The sequence below is a fragment of the Pristiophorus japonicus genome, chromosome 7 (assembly GCF_044704955.1).
Source record: "Pristiophorus japonicus isolate sPriJap1 chromosome 7, sPriJap1.hap1, whole genome shotgun sequence".
Lineage (NCBI taxonomy): Eukaryota > Metazoa > Chordata > Chondrichthyes > Pristiophoridae > Pristiophorus > Pristiophorus japonicus.
Window position 1 is genome coordinate 35,923,885 of NC_091983.1, and position 18,800 is coordinate 35,942,684.

Genomic DNA, 18,800 nt, shown 5'->3' on the forward strand with positions numbered 1-18,800 from the left:
TGTGCTTGATGCTGGAACATGTGTGAGATACTGCTCTCACCCAAGATGAAAGCATCACGGATGCTCCCTGGATATTGGGCATTGACTGCCATGATGTACGGAGTATGGTCGCAGACGATCTGTACTTCAGGGAGTGGAATCCCTTCCGGTTTTGGAAAACCTCTGGATTCTGTAAAGATGCTCGCAGGGCGATATGCGTATAGTCAATGGCACCGTGAACCTTGGGAAAGCCAGCAAATCGCCCAAAACCTACAGCCCTCTCATTCAGTGCCTCCATTGTCATTGGGAAGTTTATGAAGTCCATCCTGCATGCCAGTAGTCACCTGGCAACTGCAGCAATGTATAGCATGCTGTGAGATGGAGCATATGTCCCCCGCTGATGCCTGGAAGGAGCCGGAGGCATAGAAGGCAAGTGTCACAGTCACCTTCACCGCGACGGGCAGTGCAGTCCCATTGCCGCTGGTCGGCTGTAAGTCTGCCTGTATGGGCTGGCATATCTCTGGTCAGCACTTCTTTTTGGAAGCGCAGCCTTCTAACGCATTGTTCCTCAGAGAGCTGGAGGTATGAGCGATGGTCCCTGTAAACTCGTGGGGGGTAAGGCCTCCTCCCCATACGTCTGCGACCTCTTCGATTACATTGCAAATGATCATCAATAAGCTTTCTTCCAGCTTCAAGCTGTATGGCAATAGCAGCCAGGATTACTGGCTCCCGACCTAGCATGGCCCCCATCTTTTAAAATGTCCTTAAATGTCCTTTATAAAATAAGCTAGAAACTCACATAAAAGTTCACAATGAAAAGTATGCAGTAATGCAGTGTTCTTCTCCCAACCGTCTTATTCACTCCCAACTGCAACTTTTCCCTTCGCTTTCAACATGGCGCCATTAGCATCTGGTGCGCCCTGGGTCCATCTGGTTTTTCTGGGCGTGTCCTCGGGCGAACGTTAAATCAGGCGAAATGCTCGAAAGTTGCGCCCGGAGAGCTAACATAGCGATGCACAATGATTTATGTCATACCAACAGTCAAGACAGCAGCGGAGCAGTAAGTTTTAGTGCCCCCGCAAAAACATTGCCGAAAGTTCCACCCGGGCGCAAAATCTTGTGCGCCTCGTTTCACGCCCCCAAAAAACCTTTACACCCCGCCGAGGCGCTAAATGGGGTGCAAATTAACTAAAACTCCAGCCCATGGACTTGAATTGGTTTGCAAATGATCATTGTGTCACTTGCACATGATGCTTCCCTCACCAAAAAAGGAGAATTCTCAAAACTGTGTTCATGAAAACACAAGAAAATGCCCCTTTAAAAAAAGGGTTTCCACTTTAAGATGTCTCATCTGTCCACATTGCAAAACCACCGGCAGGTAAAGCCAATATCCTGCTGTTCCATCCACCAGAAAGTACTGGCTGCTGTTTCTTTGATGCACTCATGTTACAGAGATAGGTTGGAAAAATCTTATGGCTTTATTAGTCTTTATCATAGTGAAATCTTGGGCAGTTCAAATGAAAATGTCCATACATGGAAGTTTTTTTTTCATGTTAGATACGTAATGGATTTTTGTGAAGCTGGAAATATTAATATTTGTAGCGCTCATTTCTTCAGGCTCTCGGCGGGTGGTGGGGGAGGTGGGCATCATGACCCTGGATCTAATGTCGTCAGTCGTCCCCACCACAGTCACAATTTCAGCTCTCTTGCGTGGTGGTTTATGAAGAGCGAAAGCACTGTGGCCACAGTTGTTGGAGCACTCTGTCTGCACTAGTGCTAACTGATTTTACACTGCTGTGACAACAGAACATTTTTATTCACTTCAACTTAGAAAAGGCAATTTAGTAAACTTTAGGATTAAACCTTAGTTTTAAAAAAAAATCTCTCACATACAAATATCAAAAGCCTGGAATGCTAGATTGTTCATTTTTGTTATTTTTCAAATTTTATAATAGAAAGAGACCATTATACAAAGTAAGTGACTAAAATATAGCATATGTTGAGTAATTAATCTGGAATAAATACCAACCTGGAGCCTTGGTTTTATGGGTTCCTGAATCACTGTCTTTTGATCTGCCATTTAATTTAGGCCCAGCTGAAAATGACAGGAAGGCTGTTAGGTTGTGTCAAATACAAGGATTAATTATCTGCTGTGCAGGACAATTAAATCCTGAAGGCTGATGAAGAGATCAGCATTTTCATATCCCCTGCTAATTTAAGCAATGCAATTAGAGCAGGCAGCTCTCTATTAATAGACCTGTTGTGAAAGCAAAACATTTTGTTGTCTCATACATTCACTGTCATCGTTTAAAGTTCAGTTTCAAAACACAACTGCAAGTGAAAATGCTTCATTAAGGCAAGTTCTTTGTCTATGTTAGAAACCCTCACTTTTACTCTCTTTTAAAAAGTGTTTCTGTCCCCAGTGCGACACATTAGTCCTTGGTCCTAAAGGATCTCAGCGGCCATATTTTTTCCGTTTGAGAGAAACAGCAGAAATGTCTACCATAAAAAGGTTTAGAAAATACTGGAAACACAAGCCCGGTCAATCAGCATCGATGGTCAAAACTAACAAGTTAACACTTTGAGTGTAACCATTTGGCAGAACTGAAATGAATAAATGAAAAACATGTCTTTAAACAAGACCAAACTAAAAGGGTGGGAGGGAGAAAACCAAAAAAATATATATATATACGTGAGAGAGAAAGGATAAGTGGAGATGGTCGATATACCAGATGATACGAAGAAGTATAAAAGAACTCACAGAAACAAAGAATATGCAAATATCTGAGGCACTGGGAGGTAAATGTGCCTGAAATTACAACAACAGAGGATTGGAAAGCAGGATAGAGTCTAAAAGTCTGAGATGAAAAATAGGTTTGTTCCCTGGATGAATGCTCCTCCACAGCCAGTGTTCTGATGAAGGGGCCTCATCCATGCACCAATCTACCAACTTGCCCCTCCCCAAGATATCAAGAGATCAGCAACCCCTCTGTAAAGAAAGATTTTTTTGAGTTTCATTGCAATCATGTAAAAGGCTAAAGGAAGAGAGATAGTGGGAGATGAGCTGGGAATGGAACTGGCAAGCAACAGGGAGCTCAGGATCACACTTGTAGACAGAATGGAGGTGTGCAACAAAATGGCCACCTAATCTGCATTTGTTCTTCCCATTATCGAGGAGACAACATGGTGGGCAACAAATAACATGGACTAGATCAAAGAATCACAGAATCATTGAAGTTTACAGCACAGAAGGAGGCCATTTCAGCCCACCGTGTCCATGCCGGCCAACAAGAGGCTATCCAGCCATTCCCACTTTCCAGCTCTAGGTCCATAACCCTGCAGGTTACGGCACTTCAGGTGCACATCCAAGTAATTTTTAAATGTGGTGAGGGTTTCTGCCTCTATCACCTTTTCAGGGAGTGAGTTCCAGATCCTCAGAACCCTCTGCGTGAAGACATTTCCCCTCAAATCCCCTTTAAACCTTCTACCAATTTAAATTTATGCCCCCCACTGTTGTAGACCACTCTGCTGAGAGAAATAGGCCCTTTCTATCCATTATATCTAGGCCCTTCATAATTTTATACATCTCAATGAGGTCTCCCCTCAGTCTTCTCTGTTCTAATGAAAATAAATCGAGCCTATCTAATCTGTCCTCATAGCTTAGATTCTCCATTCCCGGCTACATCCTCGTAAATCTCCTCTGTACCCTCTCCAGTGCAATCACATCCTTCCTGTAATGCAGTGACCAGAACAGCGCGCAGTACTCCAGCTGTAGCCGAACCAGTGTTTTATACAGTTCAAGCATAACCCACCGTTGTATGCGAGCTGAAGCATTGGCATTGACAGCTTTGCTGTTGGACAACAGGGATGTTAACGGTTTGTGGTCCGTTTCTAACTCGAACCTTCTGCCGAACTGGTGCATCTTTTTCTCCCCGTAGACACATGCGAGTGCTTCCTTTTCAACCATCCCATATCCCCGTTCTGCCTGGGAGAGCGACCTGGAGGCATAAGCCACAGGTTGGAGTTGCCCCTCATCATTACTCTGCTGCAACACGCACCCAACCCCATAGGATGATGCATCACATGTCAAAACCAGTTTCTTATAGGGGGTTGTACAAGGTCAACAGCTTGTTGGAACAAAGCAAATTCCGTGCCCGATTGAAAGCCCGTTCTTGACAATCTCCCCAAAACCATTCACAACCCTTACGCAGGAGCACGTGCAGCGGCTCCAACAATGTGCTTAAGTTCGGCAGAAAGTACCAGAAGTAGTTCAATAGTCCCAGAAATGACCGCAACTTTGATGTGTTGCCGGGCCTGGGCGCACGACGGATCGCCTCAGTTTTGGATTCGGTAGGCCGGATCCCGTCTGCGGCAACCCTCCTGCCCAAAAACTCGACCTCTGGGGCCAAAAACACACACTTGGACTTCTTTAGCCGCAAGCCTGCCCGGTCCAGTTAGCGTAGCACCTTCTCCAGGTTGTGGAGGTGTTCCTCGGTGTCTCGACCCGTGATTAGGATGTCATCATGGAATATGATTGTTCCAGGGATGGATTTAAGCAAGCTTTCCGTGTTCCTCTGGAAGATAGCGGCTGCTGAACGAATGCCAAACGGACACCTGTTGTAAACGAATAGCCCCTTGTGCGTAGTGATGGTGGTCAGAAGCTTGGATTCATCAGCCAGTTCCTGAGTCATGTAGGCTGAAGTGAGGTCCAACTTGGTGAACAGCTTACCACCTGCCAGCGTAGCAAAAAGATCCTCCGCTCTCGGAAGCGGGTATTGGTCCTGTAGTGTGTCTCGTTGATGGTGGCCTTGTAGTCGCCACAAATCATGACCGAGCCATCCGCTTTAAGGACAGGAACGATGGGGCTTGCCCAGTCACTGAATTGAACAGGCAAAATTATGCCCTCGCTTCACAGCCTATCCAACTCACTCTCAATTCTCTCACGCATCACATGCGGCACGGCTCTGGCTTTGTGGTGCACTGGTCTGGCATCCGGGGTGATGTGTATCACTACTTTGGTGCCCTTAAAGGTCCCGACACCTGGTTGAAAAAGTGGCTCAAATTTCTGTAGGACCTGTGAGCATGAACTTCGCTCCACAGATGAAATGGCGTGCACATCCCCCCATTTCCAGTTCATCTCGGCTAGCCAGCTCCTCCCCAAGAGCGCGGGACCATTCCCCGGGACAATCCAGAGTGGCAGCCGGTTCTCCAATTCATTATATGTGACCACCAAGTTTGCACTGCCTAGTATTGGGACGATCTCTCTGGTGTATGTCCTAGCTGCGTGTCAATGCGTTCCAGTTTGGGCCTGTTAGCTTGAGTGGCCATAGTTTTTCAAATTGTTGAGCACTCATAAGTGACTGGCTGGCTCCTGTGTCCAGCTCCATGCGTACCGGGATGCCATTTAATAGAACTTTTATCACCATAGGTGGCGTTTTGGTATATGAGCTGTGGACGTCTGCCACGTGAACCCGCTGGACTTCAGCGTCCATAGCTTTGCCCCAAGCATCACCCTGCCTTGCAGACCCCTCGTCTGGTTCCTCTGCCTCGTAAACTAGCCTCACTATGGGCTTTCTGCACATTCTGGCCAGATGTCCACTGAAGTTACAGTTTCTACAGATAAATTGTTGAAACCTACAGGTTTTCGCAGCATGTCTGCCCCCGCACCTCCAGCATGAGTTGAGATTGTTGTGAACAAAGGAACTGTTAACAGGCATTCCTCTCTGATTGTCTCTTTGATTACTCCTGAGCACTCTGTTACTGAGTGTCAATGGTCCCATCCTGGGACGCAGTGTTCCTTGTGATGGCAGAATTGCCGATCCCCCTGCCATTGTCTCTGTTGCTGGTCCACCCTGGAGTCTGCTGCTGCCTGGGTGGTGTCGAATTGCTCTTGCCTGCCTGTGGGCTTCCGAGTCTCGTTTACAATGTTAACTCCCTGGTCCATCGTCACCTTGGAACCAGGGCTGCGCGCGTAAATTATCTTGGTCTCCTCTTCCCCTGCCATGAAGGTCTGGGCTATCAACGTTGCCCTTTCCAAAATCAAGTCTTTGGTCTCAATAAGCTTCCTGAAAATCCCGGCATGACTAATGCCCTCAATGAAGAAATCCCTTAACATCTCCCCCCTGCAGGTGTCTGTGAGGCTGGCCAAACGCCGAAGGTCTGCAATGAAGTCCGATATGCTTTGTCCCTCCCGACGCCGGTGTGTATAGAACCAGTGCCGGGCCATGTGTATACTGCTCGCCGGTTTGAGGTGCTCACCGATCAGAGTGCTGAGCTCTTCAAAGGACTTGTTCGCCAGCTTCTTGGGTGCGAGCAGGTCTTTCATCAGCGCATATGTCTTGGATCCACAGCTGGTCAGTAGATGCGCCCTCCACTTGCCAGTCACTTCCTCTCCCAGCCAGTCCTTCGTGACAAAGCTCTGCTGGAGCCTCTCAACGAAATCGTCCCAGTCCTCACCAACACAGTACCGTTCCTCTGTGCTACCAGTAGCCATCCTCGTGGGTCGCTGATTCCCGTTTCTCGTCGCCAAATGTAGTGTCCTTGCACCTTACTATAGAATCACACGAGGCATGTACGGCAGACAAGGTCATTACGTGACCTGAACCTTTATTCCCAGGACCAAGAAGTGCTGACCCTGCGTGGGACCTCCCTTTATATACCTGGATGACCAGGTGAGGAGTGTCTCTCACAAGTTCACCCCCTGTGGTCAAGGTGTGCATTACTCAGGTGTATACATCGTACACTGTTGTTACATAAAGGTTACAGTTATGTGAAGGGTACAAACATGAAAGTTTGCACTGCTCTCTCTGCCTGACCATTGGATGCTGGTTTAAATGGGGCAGATGTAACATGTTTGATCCCGTTACGGGTCATGAATTCTTTGAACTCAGCATTGGTAAAACATGGCCCGTTTTCGCTCACCAGGTCATCGAGCAGGCCGTGTGTGGCAAACATGGCCCGCAGGCTTTCAGTGGTGACAGCGGACGTGTTTGCAGACATTATCTCACATTCAATCCATTTGGAGCACACATTTACAACCACAAGGAACATTTTACCCAAGAACGGGCCTGCATAGTCGACGTGGACCCTAGACCATAAGCTTAGTGGGTGCATTGCTTAGCTGCGAGCATGTGTTACATCTGTGCACGCAGGACTCTAAGTCCGCATCGATACCAGGCCACCACACGTAAGATCTGGCTATCGCTTTCATCATTATGATGCCTGGGTGGGTACTGTGGAGGTCATTGATGAAGGTGTCTTTGCCCTTCTTGTGAACCACTACCCGATTACCCCACAGAAGGCAGTCTACCTGAAGTGACATTTCATCTTTGCCCCACTGGAACGGCTTTATCTCTTCCTGTATTTCCACTGGGACGCTTGACCTGCTCCCATGAAGCACACAGTTTTTGACTAGGGACAATAAGGGGTCCTGGCTCGTCCACGTTTTAATCTTCCGGACTGCGATGGGTGATTGCTCACTCTCAAATGTTTCCATAACCATGACTAAATCTGCGGGCTGTGCCATTTCCACCCCCGTGGTGGGCAATGGCAGTCTAATGAGAGCATCGGCACAGTTTTCTGTGCCTGGCCCATGGCGGATGGCTTAGTTGCATGCAGCCAATGTGAGCGCCCATCTCTGGATGTGGGCCGATGCATTAGTATTTATGCCCTTACTCTCGGAAAACAGGGATATAAGTGGCTTATGGTCAGTTTCCAATTCGAATTTTAGCCCAAACAGATATTGATGCATTTTCTTTACCCCATAGACACAGGCTAACGTTTCTTTTTCAATCATGCTGTAGGCTCTCTTAGCCTTAGACAGACTCCTAGATGCATAAGCAACTGGTTGCAGTTTCCCAAAATCATTAGCTTGTTGTAATACACACCCGACGCCATATGACGATGCATCACATGCTAGTACCAAATGCTTACATGGATCATACAACACAAGCAATTTGTTTGAGCATGATAATTTTCTAGCTTTTACAAAGGCATTTTTTTGGCTTTTGCCCCATACCCATTCATCCCCTTTACGCAATAAGGCGTGAGTGGTTCTAACAGTGTGCTGAAACCCGGTAGAAGTTACCAAAGTAGTTCAGGAGTCCAAGAAACGACTACAGCTCCGTCACGTTCTGTGGCCTCAGTCTTTTGAATCGGTGGGCCTGATGCAGTCTGCCGTGATCCTCCTCCCCAGGAACTCCACTTCAGATGCCAGGAAAATGCACTTCGAGCATTTTAACCTGAGCCCCACATGGTTGAGTCGACTAAGAATCTCCTCCAGGTTCTGCAGATGCTCAACTGTGTCCCGACCTGTAACCAAGATGTCGTCCTGGAAGACCACGGTGCGCGGGACCGATTTCAGTAAGCTTTCAATGTGTCTCTGGAATATCACCGCCGCTGATTGAATTCCAAACGGGCATCTGTTATAAATGAAGAGATCTTTGTGCGTGTTGATGCAGGTGAGGCCCTTCAATGATTCCTCCAGCTCCTGCATCAAGTAGGCTGAAGTCAAATCCAGCTTCGTGAATGTCTTTCCTCCCCCCAGCATTGTAAAGAGGTCATCGGCCTTTGGTAGTGGGTATTGGTCCTGCAGGGAGAAACGATTGATAGTTACTTTGTAATCGCCACAGATTCTGACCGTGCCGTCTCCCTTGAGGACTGGAACAATCGGACTGGCCCACTCGTTGAACTCGATCGGTGAAATGATGCCCTCTCTTTGCAGCTGGTCTAGCTCGATCTCTACCCTTTCTCTCATCATGTACGGTACTGCTCTTGCCTTGTGATGAATGGGTTGCGCCCCCGGAATTAGGTGAATCTGCACTTTTGCTCTTTGGAATTTCCCGATGCCTGGTTTGAACAGCGAAGGGAACTTATTTCAGACCTGGGCACACGAAGTGTCGTCAGCGGGCGATAGTGCTCGGACATCATCCCAGTTCGCGCGTGGCTTTCCCAGCCAGCTCCTGCCGAGCAGCGTGGGACCATCGCCTGGTACCACCCAGAGTGGTAGCTTGTGCACCGCTCCATCGTAGGAGACCTTTACAGTAGCACTGCCGATTACGGGATCAGTACCTTTGTGTAAGTTCTTGAGTTTTGTGCGAATGGGAGTTAAGACTTGAGGCCTTGCTGCACCACAATTTTTCGTAAGTGTTTTTGCTCATGATGGACTGGCTCGAGCCCATGTCCAGCTCCATTGACACCGGGAGTCCATTTAGTTCAACGTTCAGCATTATCGGGGGACACTTTGCGGTAAATGTGTGCAACCCATGTACCTCAGCCTCCTCAGTCTGAGGCTTTGGTTCGTCGTGATCTGCTGTGGATCTGTCCTCCTCTGCAACATGGTGGTTTGCAGGATTAACAGGATTTGCAGCTTGCTTGCACATACGTTGGAGGTGTCCCATTGTTCCACAGTCCTTGCAAACGTACCCTTTGAAGCGGCATGAATGGAAACAATGATCACCCCTGCAGCGCCAACAAGGTGTTAATGGCTTTGCATTCATCACCCTTGATGGTGGACTCTGAGACATCTGTGGACGTGCAGCTGCAGGCATGTGTGACCGGCCCTGTACGTTACGATTTGAAAACAACATCACTTTGTTCACAGTACTTGGAGCAGCACTTGTGTGCTGAGAGATTTGCTTAGTATTGTCACTGGTGGCAATGAATGCCTGGGCTATCGCTTTGGCCTTACTCAAGGTTGGGGTCTCTACAGTCAAAAGTTTGCAAAGTATAGTTTCGTGGCGAATGCCAAGTACGAAAAAGTCTCTGAGCATGTGCTCCAAATGTCCTTCAAATTCGCAATGTCCTGCAAGGCGTCTTAGCTCGGTGACATAACTTGCCATTTCCTGGCCTTCAGACCTACTGTAGGTATAGAACCGGTTCCTCACCATCAGAACGCTTTCCTTCAGGTTCAAATGCTCCCAGACCAGTGTACACAAATCATCGTACGATTTCTCCATGGGTTTCGCTAGAGTAAGCACATTTTTCATGATGCCATACATTGGTGCCCCCCAGACGGTGAGGAGAATCGCCCTTCATTCAGTTTTGTATCCTAATCTGAGGAAGGACATTTTGCTATTGAGGGAGTGCAGCAAAGGTTCAACAGACTGATGCCCGGGATTGCAGGACTGACATATGAGGAGAGACTGGGTCGACTGGGCCTGTATTCACTGGAGTTTAGAAGAATGAGAGGGGATCTCATAGAAACATATAAGATTCTGATGGGACTGGACAGGTTACATGCAGGAAGAATGTTCCCAATGTTGGCAGAGTACAGAACCGGGGTCACAGTCTAAGGATAAAGGGTAAGCCATTTAGGACCAAGATGAAGAGAAACTTCTTCACTCAGAGAGTTGTTAACCTGTGGAATTCTCTTCCGCAGAGAGTTGTTGATGCTAGTTCGTTAGATATATTCAAGAGCAAGTTGGATATGGCCCTTATGGCTAAAGGGATCAAGGGGCATGGAGAGAAAGCAGGAAAGGGGTAATGAGGTGAATGATCAGCCATGATCTTATTGAATGGTGCTGCAGGCTCGAAAGGCCGAATGGCCTATTCCTGCACCTATTTTCTATGTTTCTATGTTTGGCAGCGCTCTCTTCTCCATCCAGCTCATTGGCTATGAAGTATTGGTTGAGTCGCTTCACAAAGGTTTCCCAATCATCTCCCTCCGAGAATTTCTCGAGGATGCCCATTGTTCTCTGCATCTTTGGGTTTGCTATCTGTATCTCGTCGCCAGTTGTAATGTTTGAAAAAAGAATCAGACTGAATACTGTGAGCTCAAAGTAAAGTGTGGCCTTCGTCTTTTATTGCAGGTCTCCAAAGTGCTGCTCCAACCTGTCAGGCCTCCTTAAATACCTGTGCTCCCAAGAGATTATGGGATCCCTTGGGACCCCAGTGGATGAGCCCTCTTGTGGCTTTAAAGAGTATATACAAGTTTACATATATAACAGCAAAGGATGTAAGAAGTAAAATTTTAAAAAATAGAAGAATTATAAATGGCAAGCATATGCAAGTCACATTATAAATGTGATGATAGCAAATAAAACATACTGCAGGAAGAAATTTCCATTGACCATAAATCTGTATCTGATAATTCCTGCTCTGATGTCATCATCATCATCACAGGCAGTCCCTCGAATCGAGGATGTCTTGCTTCCACGTCAAAAAGTTTACAGGTGTTTCAATGATGGACCTAAAATTCCAGGTCCGAACTAAATCTTGAAGGGTGGAAGATGCCTGTGCGTGGATTTTTTTTTTAAAAAGTGTGGTGACCATTACACACCAGCCACCACACGGGCTTGACAGAGCTAGGTCTTGGTCCAGTGGCAAAGATTAACCAAGGTGACTGGAGACCAGGTCTGCTGCACCGACCTAGTGTGCACACATATCGCACTGTGGGCTGGCCCATGCTGGCCCTCACCTCTTCTGGGCCCCGAATTCTCGCCTCTCCTGGGCCCCGATCATGTCTCTCTGCACTCTCTCGCCGCTCCTTCGCTCCGACCTCGTCGCTCCTCCTGCATCTGCCCACGCTCCAATCACCGACCTGGATCTTGGTGATGTCACTCTTCACTGCCGTTGCTCTCCTGCTCCAGCACGTGCTGCTCCCTGGAGTGATATGCCACCACACTGCTCCTCCCGCTCCCAGGCCTGCTCCGATGGTGCTCACAGGCCGAGGAGCAGAATGCCCTGATGTGCCCTGCTACTCTATGCTCACCTAGCTAAAAGAGTGCAACTGGTGACAGCCTATCCAACTTGTCAGCTGCAGAGGATATAGAAGTGCCACTACCTATATTTGTGACTAATCCTGGTGGACCTGCATAAGTATCGGAGATCTCCTTTGGTGGAGTCGCTGTGAGCTTGTTGCTTTCAGAGAGTGCACTCACTGTCATTTCTGCATGGCTACATGATAGCGCAGAATTAAATTAAAGCGAGTTTTATATGAAAGGCAGCCAGCCACTCCTATGCTCTTCCAGTCATGCCACTGCCAGAGGCCATCTTCACACAAAGCCCACTAAGCTGTGTGAACAGAGACCAGTGGGAATGGATGGGATCCGAGAATCTCCAAGAATAAATGAGGCAGATTCCACAGTACTACAAACCAAGTCAAGCATAGAATTGCTTCAAGTAGAAGTGATTCTGTAATAAGTGCAACACAGGTATCTCAGTCACTTTGCAATAGCAAGACATTGGTTACTTGTCATTTTATTCATAAAGTGACAGTTTTGGGAGAAATTGCAATATACTGCAAGAATAGATAGGAATAATGATGATTCAAATATAGTCTTTTGTTTTCGTTGATCACTGTTAATATCACCTTTCACTCAGATATTCAAGTAAGTTGAATGCCTTCATTCGGTATTACTGACAGTAAAATGACTACCATTTGAAATTCAGCTACCAACAGGCTGCCAAATAAAAAATATGCAATTTCAAAAATGTAATTACAGCTGGGAAAGCACTCCTGCTAACCCACAGGAACAAGTGGATTCACAGACAGTGATGGCACTCTGCATCCCACGTATAGTTTGTCGGTATGTACTACAGTGACAGATGTGACAAGGTCACTGCAACTGACCCAAATACAGGGTGGAGAGAGGTGGAACAGCTGGATTATTTGGATTGAGGGTCATTAAATATGTTTGGTGGGCTCCCAACAAGACCTTCACTGGCAAATGGGAGCCCAATGCTGCCAGCCAGAAAGATTTGGCCAGTACTGCAGCAGCACCACCACATGAAGAGGAAGAGGCCACTTAAAGACTTCCGTGGAGGCTACCCCTATCCCTCGCCTGGCAGTCCACGGGGGAGCGGAATCAGTGGCAGAGGCAGTGAACTGCTGGGGGTGCTTGTAAGGCTCTGTTTCCCGCAGGCAAGAAAGTGCTTGCAAGCTGCTTCCCTAGGTAGGATGGGGGGGGGGGGGGAAATAGAAATTGGGGTGAAAACATGATAGTAGACCTCAGTCAAATTTTGTCACTGCTCCCTCTGCTATTACGCCTAATTTGGGGCTGGCTATTGGTGGAAAGTGCAGACGCTTATAATAATGTAAATCATGTAGCATCAGTGAAAATACTGCAACATTAAACTAGGCCACGAATTCCAGAAATAATCATAACTGTGCCACCAGTTTGTTTTAGATGCTGTTAATTTCTTGATTAAACAATGCTTGTGCATTGGTTTGCTCAGATTCAGATCCCAGCAGAGGCCAGGAGTAAGCAGGACCCATAAAGAAGTTATTACATTTTTCTTTTATTTGCTCATGGGATGTGGGCGTCGCTGGCAAGGCCAGCATTTATTTCCCATCTCTAATTGCCCTTGAGAAGGTGGTGGTGTGACTAGCTAGGTCAATTCAGAGGGCAGTTCAGAGTCAACCACATTGCTGTGGGTCTGGAGTCACATGTTGGCCAGACCAGGTAAGGACAGCAGATTCCATTCCTAAAGGACATTTTCTCAGACAATTCCATGAAGCAGTGTACATGGGGTTAATCCAGATCCAGATGGGTGCGCAGTTAAAAAGGGGTAGCAGGATACTTAACCTCTCGGATCCTGTCCGTTTCTGCTATTGACCTGAAGGATTTGTGCAGGCAGATCGACACCTGCCTAAAGCAAGCGGGAGCCTCACAAATTCGTGGGAAATCGGGGTCCCATTATGTTTTATCCGGGGTCTGAGGAGAAAAGCAACTGCGGATTTCCCGCCGGGAAGAAGCAGGCTGCAGACAGAAGAGACCCTTCAGGCAAATCTAACACTTTGTCTCCGCTCCACTCCCACTGTGACCTCTCCATCCTCGGTCTCCTGCACTGTTCTAATGAAGCTCAACGCAAGCTCAAGGAACAGCACCTCATCTTTCGTTTAGGCACTTTCCATCGGAATTCAACATCGAGTTCAACAATTTCAGATCTTAACCTCTGCCTATATTTTGCTCTGATGTGATTTTTCTCTGTTTTTCCCATGGCAGCTGGTAATTATCCTCCATTCACACCCTATCTAAACTAATCTTTTTCTAACTTCTGTCATTACCATCTCAAGTTGGCCCATCATCCCTTTTGTCTCTCCAATCTCTCCTGTATTCCACCCTATCACAGATCTTCCCTTTTGTTCTTTCCTCCCCTCCCGCTTTCGAACATTTGCCAATTCTGATGAAGGGTCATCAACCCGAAACATTAACTCTGCTTTCTCTCCACAGATACTGCCTGACCTGCTGAGATTTCCAGCATTTTCTGTTTTTATTTTGGATTGCAGCATCCGCAGTATTTTGCTTTTCTCATACTTTCCTTTGTTGGACCAATAGGAGGTGTGGAGCCTTGCAAAACTTGACCTGGACAGCAGGGCCCCAAAAGTCAAAGGGCCGGATTTTCGCGAAGTTTGCGACTGGGTTTTCACCGTGATTTGATCCTCCGTGGCGAAAACCCAGTCGCAAAGCCCTGGCGGGATCCTCGGCTTGTTGTTTGCGGCGGCGATGGGATGTACCGCCAGGGAGAGGAGCGCCGATGTGCAATGCCGCAGATTGCGTTACCGTCAGACTTTCGGCACTCTCCCGTCTCCAGAATACCAACAGGTTAAACCTGTCGGTGCAGCCCTGCCAGCAGCGGTAAGTATGAAAACCTGCAACAAAGGTAAGTTCAAGTTTTTATTTTTTAAATTTGATTCAGCGATTCGATAGATAATGATCTTGTAAATGTTTTTTGAATGTTTTTTGGATGTTTTTTCCCCCTCCCAAGGCCTCTCTCGCAGCGCTCCCAGCCCCGGACTAAATTTGGCGAAACTCGTGTTTTTGCGGCGAGAATCCTCATGCAACACCCCCCTTACCGATGCATCCCTGGTGTGAACGTAAAACCCAAAAGCTCGACCAAAAACGGTCACGCAGCGAAAACGGTAAGTTTCACGTATCGCTACAGTTTTCGCTGAAAAATCCGAAAGTCGAAAATCCGTCCCTAAAGGTGCTAAGATTGATTCCCTCCTTGTGTTAGTCAATCTCGGAAGTGGGAATTGAGAGCATTGTATTTGGTGGCAGCATCCCTGAGCTGGGGAGATCGAAATCAGCTAGGGTTCCCATTCCTAATTTGTATCTAGTGACCCATCCTGGAAGTGTAGATATTATGCGTGAAGACGATTGGGCTTGATTTGTGATTACCCTTCCTTTCCGCTGACGCACACACACACACACACACACACACACACACACAGACACACACATACATACACACACACAGACACAGACACACACACACACACACACACACACACACACACACAGACACATACACACACACACACAGACACATACACACACATACACACACACACAGACACACACACAGACACACACACACAGACACACACAGACACACACATACACACACACACACACAGACACCGACACAGTCAACTAGCCTCACATATGAAGACTGACTATTTAGATGGGACTCTGGAGGGTATTCATCACCATCTTGAGGAGATGAGGGAAGAAAAAGGGACAGGATAAATAGTTAATGGCAACAGAGATTGAGCAGCTCTGTGCTTCTGTTTAACATGTGGTTTCTGGTCATCTGCACAGGGACTTTAAACAAGTTTATATTTTTAGCAACTGCACAGGAAGCCACATCATTCAACAAACAACAAAATACATTTTGCTTATCAGAAAGAAGTTATTCAATAATTAGCATTTTACAATCATTCAGTGAATATATGCAGTAACTCACCATCAATGTGTGATATTTTTTATACGCAGGAGCTTGTAATATGTAAAGCATTCAACCACTGTTAATTATGTAGGTTTTGTTAGTTCTAAGGGCAATGTTGAGCATAATATGATGTTTATGCCAACTTAATTTACTGGTGCCAAGTGGATTTTAATACTGACAAATTAATGTTTCAACCTTGGTTTAAATATATTTCAGAAAATGCTGGAAATCTCAGCGGGTCAGACAGAATCTATGGAGAGAAAAACAGAGTTAATGTTCTGACGAAGGGACATCGACCCAAAAGGTTAACTCTGTTTCTCTCTCCATAGATGCTGCCTGACCCGCTGAGATTTCCAGCATTCTCTGTTTTTATTTCAGATTCCAGCATCCGCAGTATTTTGCTTTTGTTCAAATCTATTTCTGTGGTTCTTTTGAAGCACTGTGTTGATGTTAGACTGCAGCGAGGGAGAAATCAACTGGGTGCTAATTTGAACATTTCTTGGAGCACTGTGCTGGAGGTGTTCTTCTATGGCAGCTAACAAAAGCTCTAGAAAGATGAGAGACCAGAGGTCAATTGTTTGTGGAGTACGTCCAAGATGCCGTTTTAAATTTAAAAGTCCAAAGATAAAAATAGCTCAATTGATGGATGTTCTTGTGTTGCATTAATGGATATTTTCCTGTCCTCTGTTCTGTGGTCATCAAGCACTGAAATCATACATGACTTCTAACAGTGGGACTTTTATACCCCTTTGTTTCTGTGTTACTAAATAGTATTAGCACTGCATATTATAGTGTTAATGTCTAATGGTACCATATCCTTTGTCAATACTGCCTGTTATCTCACTCAATTCAACTATGATTCCTAGGCAATAGATCAAATCTTTGAACTCAGGGATACAACGAACACAGTCACTTCTTGTATAACACTGCACAGCACGTCTCACCAGGTTACTGTGCAAATCCAAAAGGAATTACTCAGTTGTGACAGTCACAGTTGTCAATTACTGTGTTTAATGGGCCAAGAATTCCACAAGGAATACAATAATTTATTAGAAACACAACTGCATCCTGCACTTTTGAAACTGCTGCCTTCTAAAACCATCTTTGACATTATACAGACTGTCTTTTTGCTGGAAGGGAGGGAAGCGGCTTCTGATGCTTCTTTGATTTTAAAGGGCATCCGCATTATTTAAGAGCTGTCTGGTGCCTTCAAGCTTTATTGATTTGATTAGGTTTTTTGAGTGTGGTTCCACTACTTTATTGTGTTCACAGTACTCTATTGACTTGTTCTATTTGCTCCTTTCTGGGTCTATCGAAGAAATCAGTGGACTTTAGTGTATTGCAACATGAGCCATGCCTGGAAACTGGTACAAGGCAGGCTGACACTTGCGATTCCTTACATGGTTATTTAGTGACCTTTAACGTGTCCGCATGGACACATGCTGAGATGAGGCCAGATGCCTCTCATTAATGAAGGGATATAATCGGAGGAACAATCACGATGAACCATTGCTACACAACTTTTAGTTCTAAGTCACAGAGGAAAGCAGGCAAATGCAGATTATCTAACTACTCTCCCAACATGGATAGAGAAAATATATATTTTTTAATCCACTTGCTAGTATGTTGTTGTTTCAAAAGAGGAAATATTATCCAATCATGACTCATAATGAGTTTGTCAGTAGGTGGCAGCAGGGCAGAGATTTTTTGTGGGTCCAGGAGGTGCGATCTTGCTTCTCCTGGGCCCACAGAAATAACAATTCAACATTTCCTAGGCCTATTTTTAGCGCGGCCCCTAGTGGTCCCATGGGTTAGGCACTCATCGCGTGCTACGACAGGCGAAGTATGCGTGGCAGGTACTTCACCCATTTGAACCTGGTGATTTGCAATTGCCATTCTACAACCAGAGAACAATGCTAACTTGCATATTTAAGCGGCCTTACGCCTGCTTCAGGCAGGGATGGTGCTTACCCATTTACGGGCCCTACTGAATATGGCATCAGATGGCCAATGGGCATCGGTGGGGCAACCAAAGTGCCCCCCCCCCACCCCACCACTCCCTACCAGCCTGTTTTTTCTACTGCCGGCTGCTCGTTTCTCAGCTGCGAAACTGGCGGTCGCAAGTTTAATTCCTCCGCTAATGTTAAGAAGAAAAAGGTGAATATCTGCAAATTTGGTTTGGATTATCAACATCACTGAATTATCCTTTTGTCATCATCATAGAACATTTCCGCTTAAATAGCTGCCTTTTAGTTAGACTAAATTTATTAAATGTAAATTTTTTTAAATGTAATTTTTGGTGAATTTTGATGCTCATTAAAGTTAATGCTGCAGAATGAAAAACTCTCATTTTTACCACCCAATGATGTATTAATCATTTCAAAAACAGATATAACCTGGCTGGAAGGAGAATAAGATTTCCTCCGTTCATCCCAACAAGTTGCCTCAGTCCTGAACATTAATGTAACATTTCCATTCACACATCAGGCATCCTTTATGTTAATTTAATGTCAATTCATATTAGATTACAGATAGGCACCTTCCTTTTTAAACTGTGAACTTGTGCATGTAAGGAACTGCTTTGAAACAGCATAAACTTGCTTTACATTTTCCGAGGGTTCGCAGATAATAGTCACTTTGCTGCAGGAATCACAGCATGGTGATCAGGGTTGGGAAAACAGGCTGATTTTTCTCTTCCCTAAGTTAAAGGAGAGTCGGGCAATTGCAGGTCTCCTATGCCCATTGCGACTACAACGAGCTTACTCGGGAAAGATCAGGAGTCAAAACCGGGAGCTTCAAACTGCGGTTCTTGCATGGCATACTTCCACAGTTGGCACTCAAATGAGTGCCTGGAGCAAAGGTTCTAGTCATTGAATTCTCTTTTTCCTTTCACACTTAATTTACCTCGACAGACTGGTGGCTTTCCTGACCATTTCCCATCACCCATGCATGCCCGGTGCTCTGATCCTCCTGCAAGGTACAATCCTGGATGGCAGGTGTAAATTAAGGTATAACCCAATGTCGGCAGTTCAATGGCTCGCACGTCCACATTGGCAGGTGTCTCTGGCTGTCTGCAGCTATGCGCTGGAAGAAAAAAAAACACCAGAGAAATTAGAAAATAAAGCACAAAAAAAACCCACAAATATATC

The 18,800-nt window shown here is 46.1% G+C and overlaps 1 protein-coding gene across 1 annotated transcript in view; it reads right to left on the reverse strand.

Annotated features, from left to right (window-relative positions):
• Positions 1-18,800, reverse strand: part of LOC139266579 (CUB and sushi domain-containing protein 1-like) — a 3,131,815-nt gene that overhangs the window by 14,372 nt on the left and 3,098,643 nt on the right. The window contains exons 67-68 of the mRNA XM_070884173.1: positions 18,556-18,735; positions 2,009-2,074 (exon numbers count right to left, since the gene is read on the reverse strand). Coding sequence (XP_070740274.1) covers positions 2,009-2,074; positions 18,556-18,735 — 246 coding nt within the window. The remainder of the gene's footprint in view (positions 1-2,008; positions 2,075-18,555; positions 18,736-18,800) is intronic.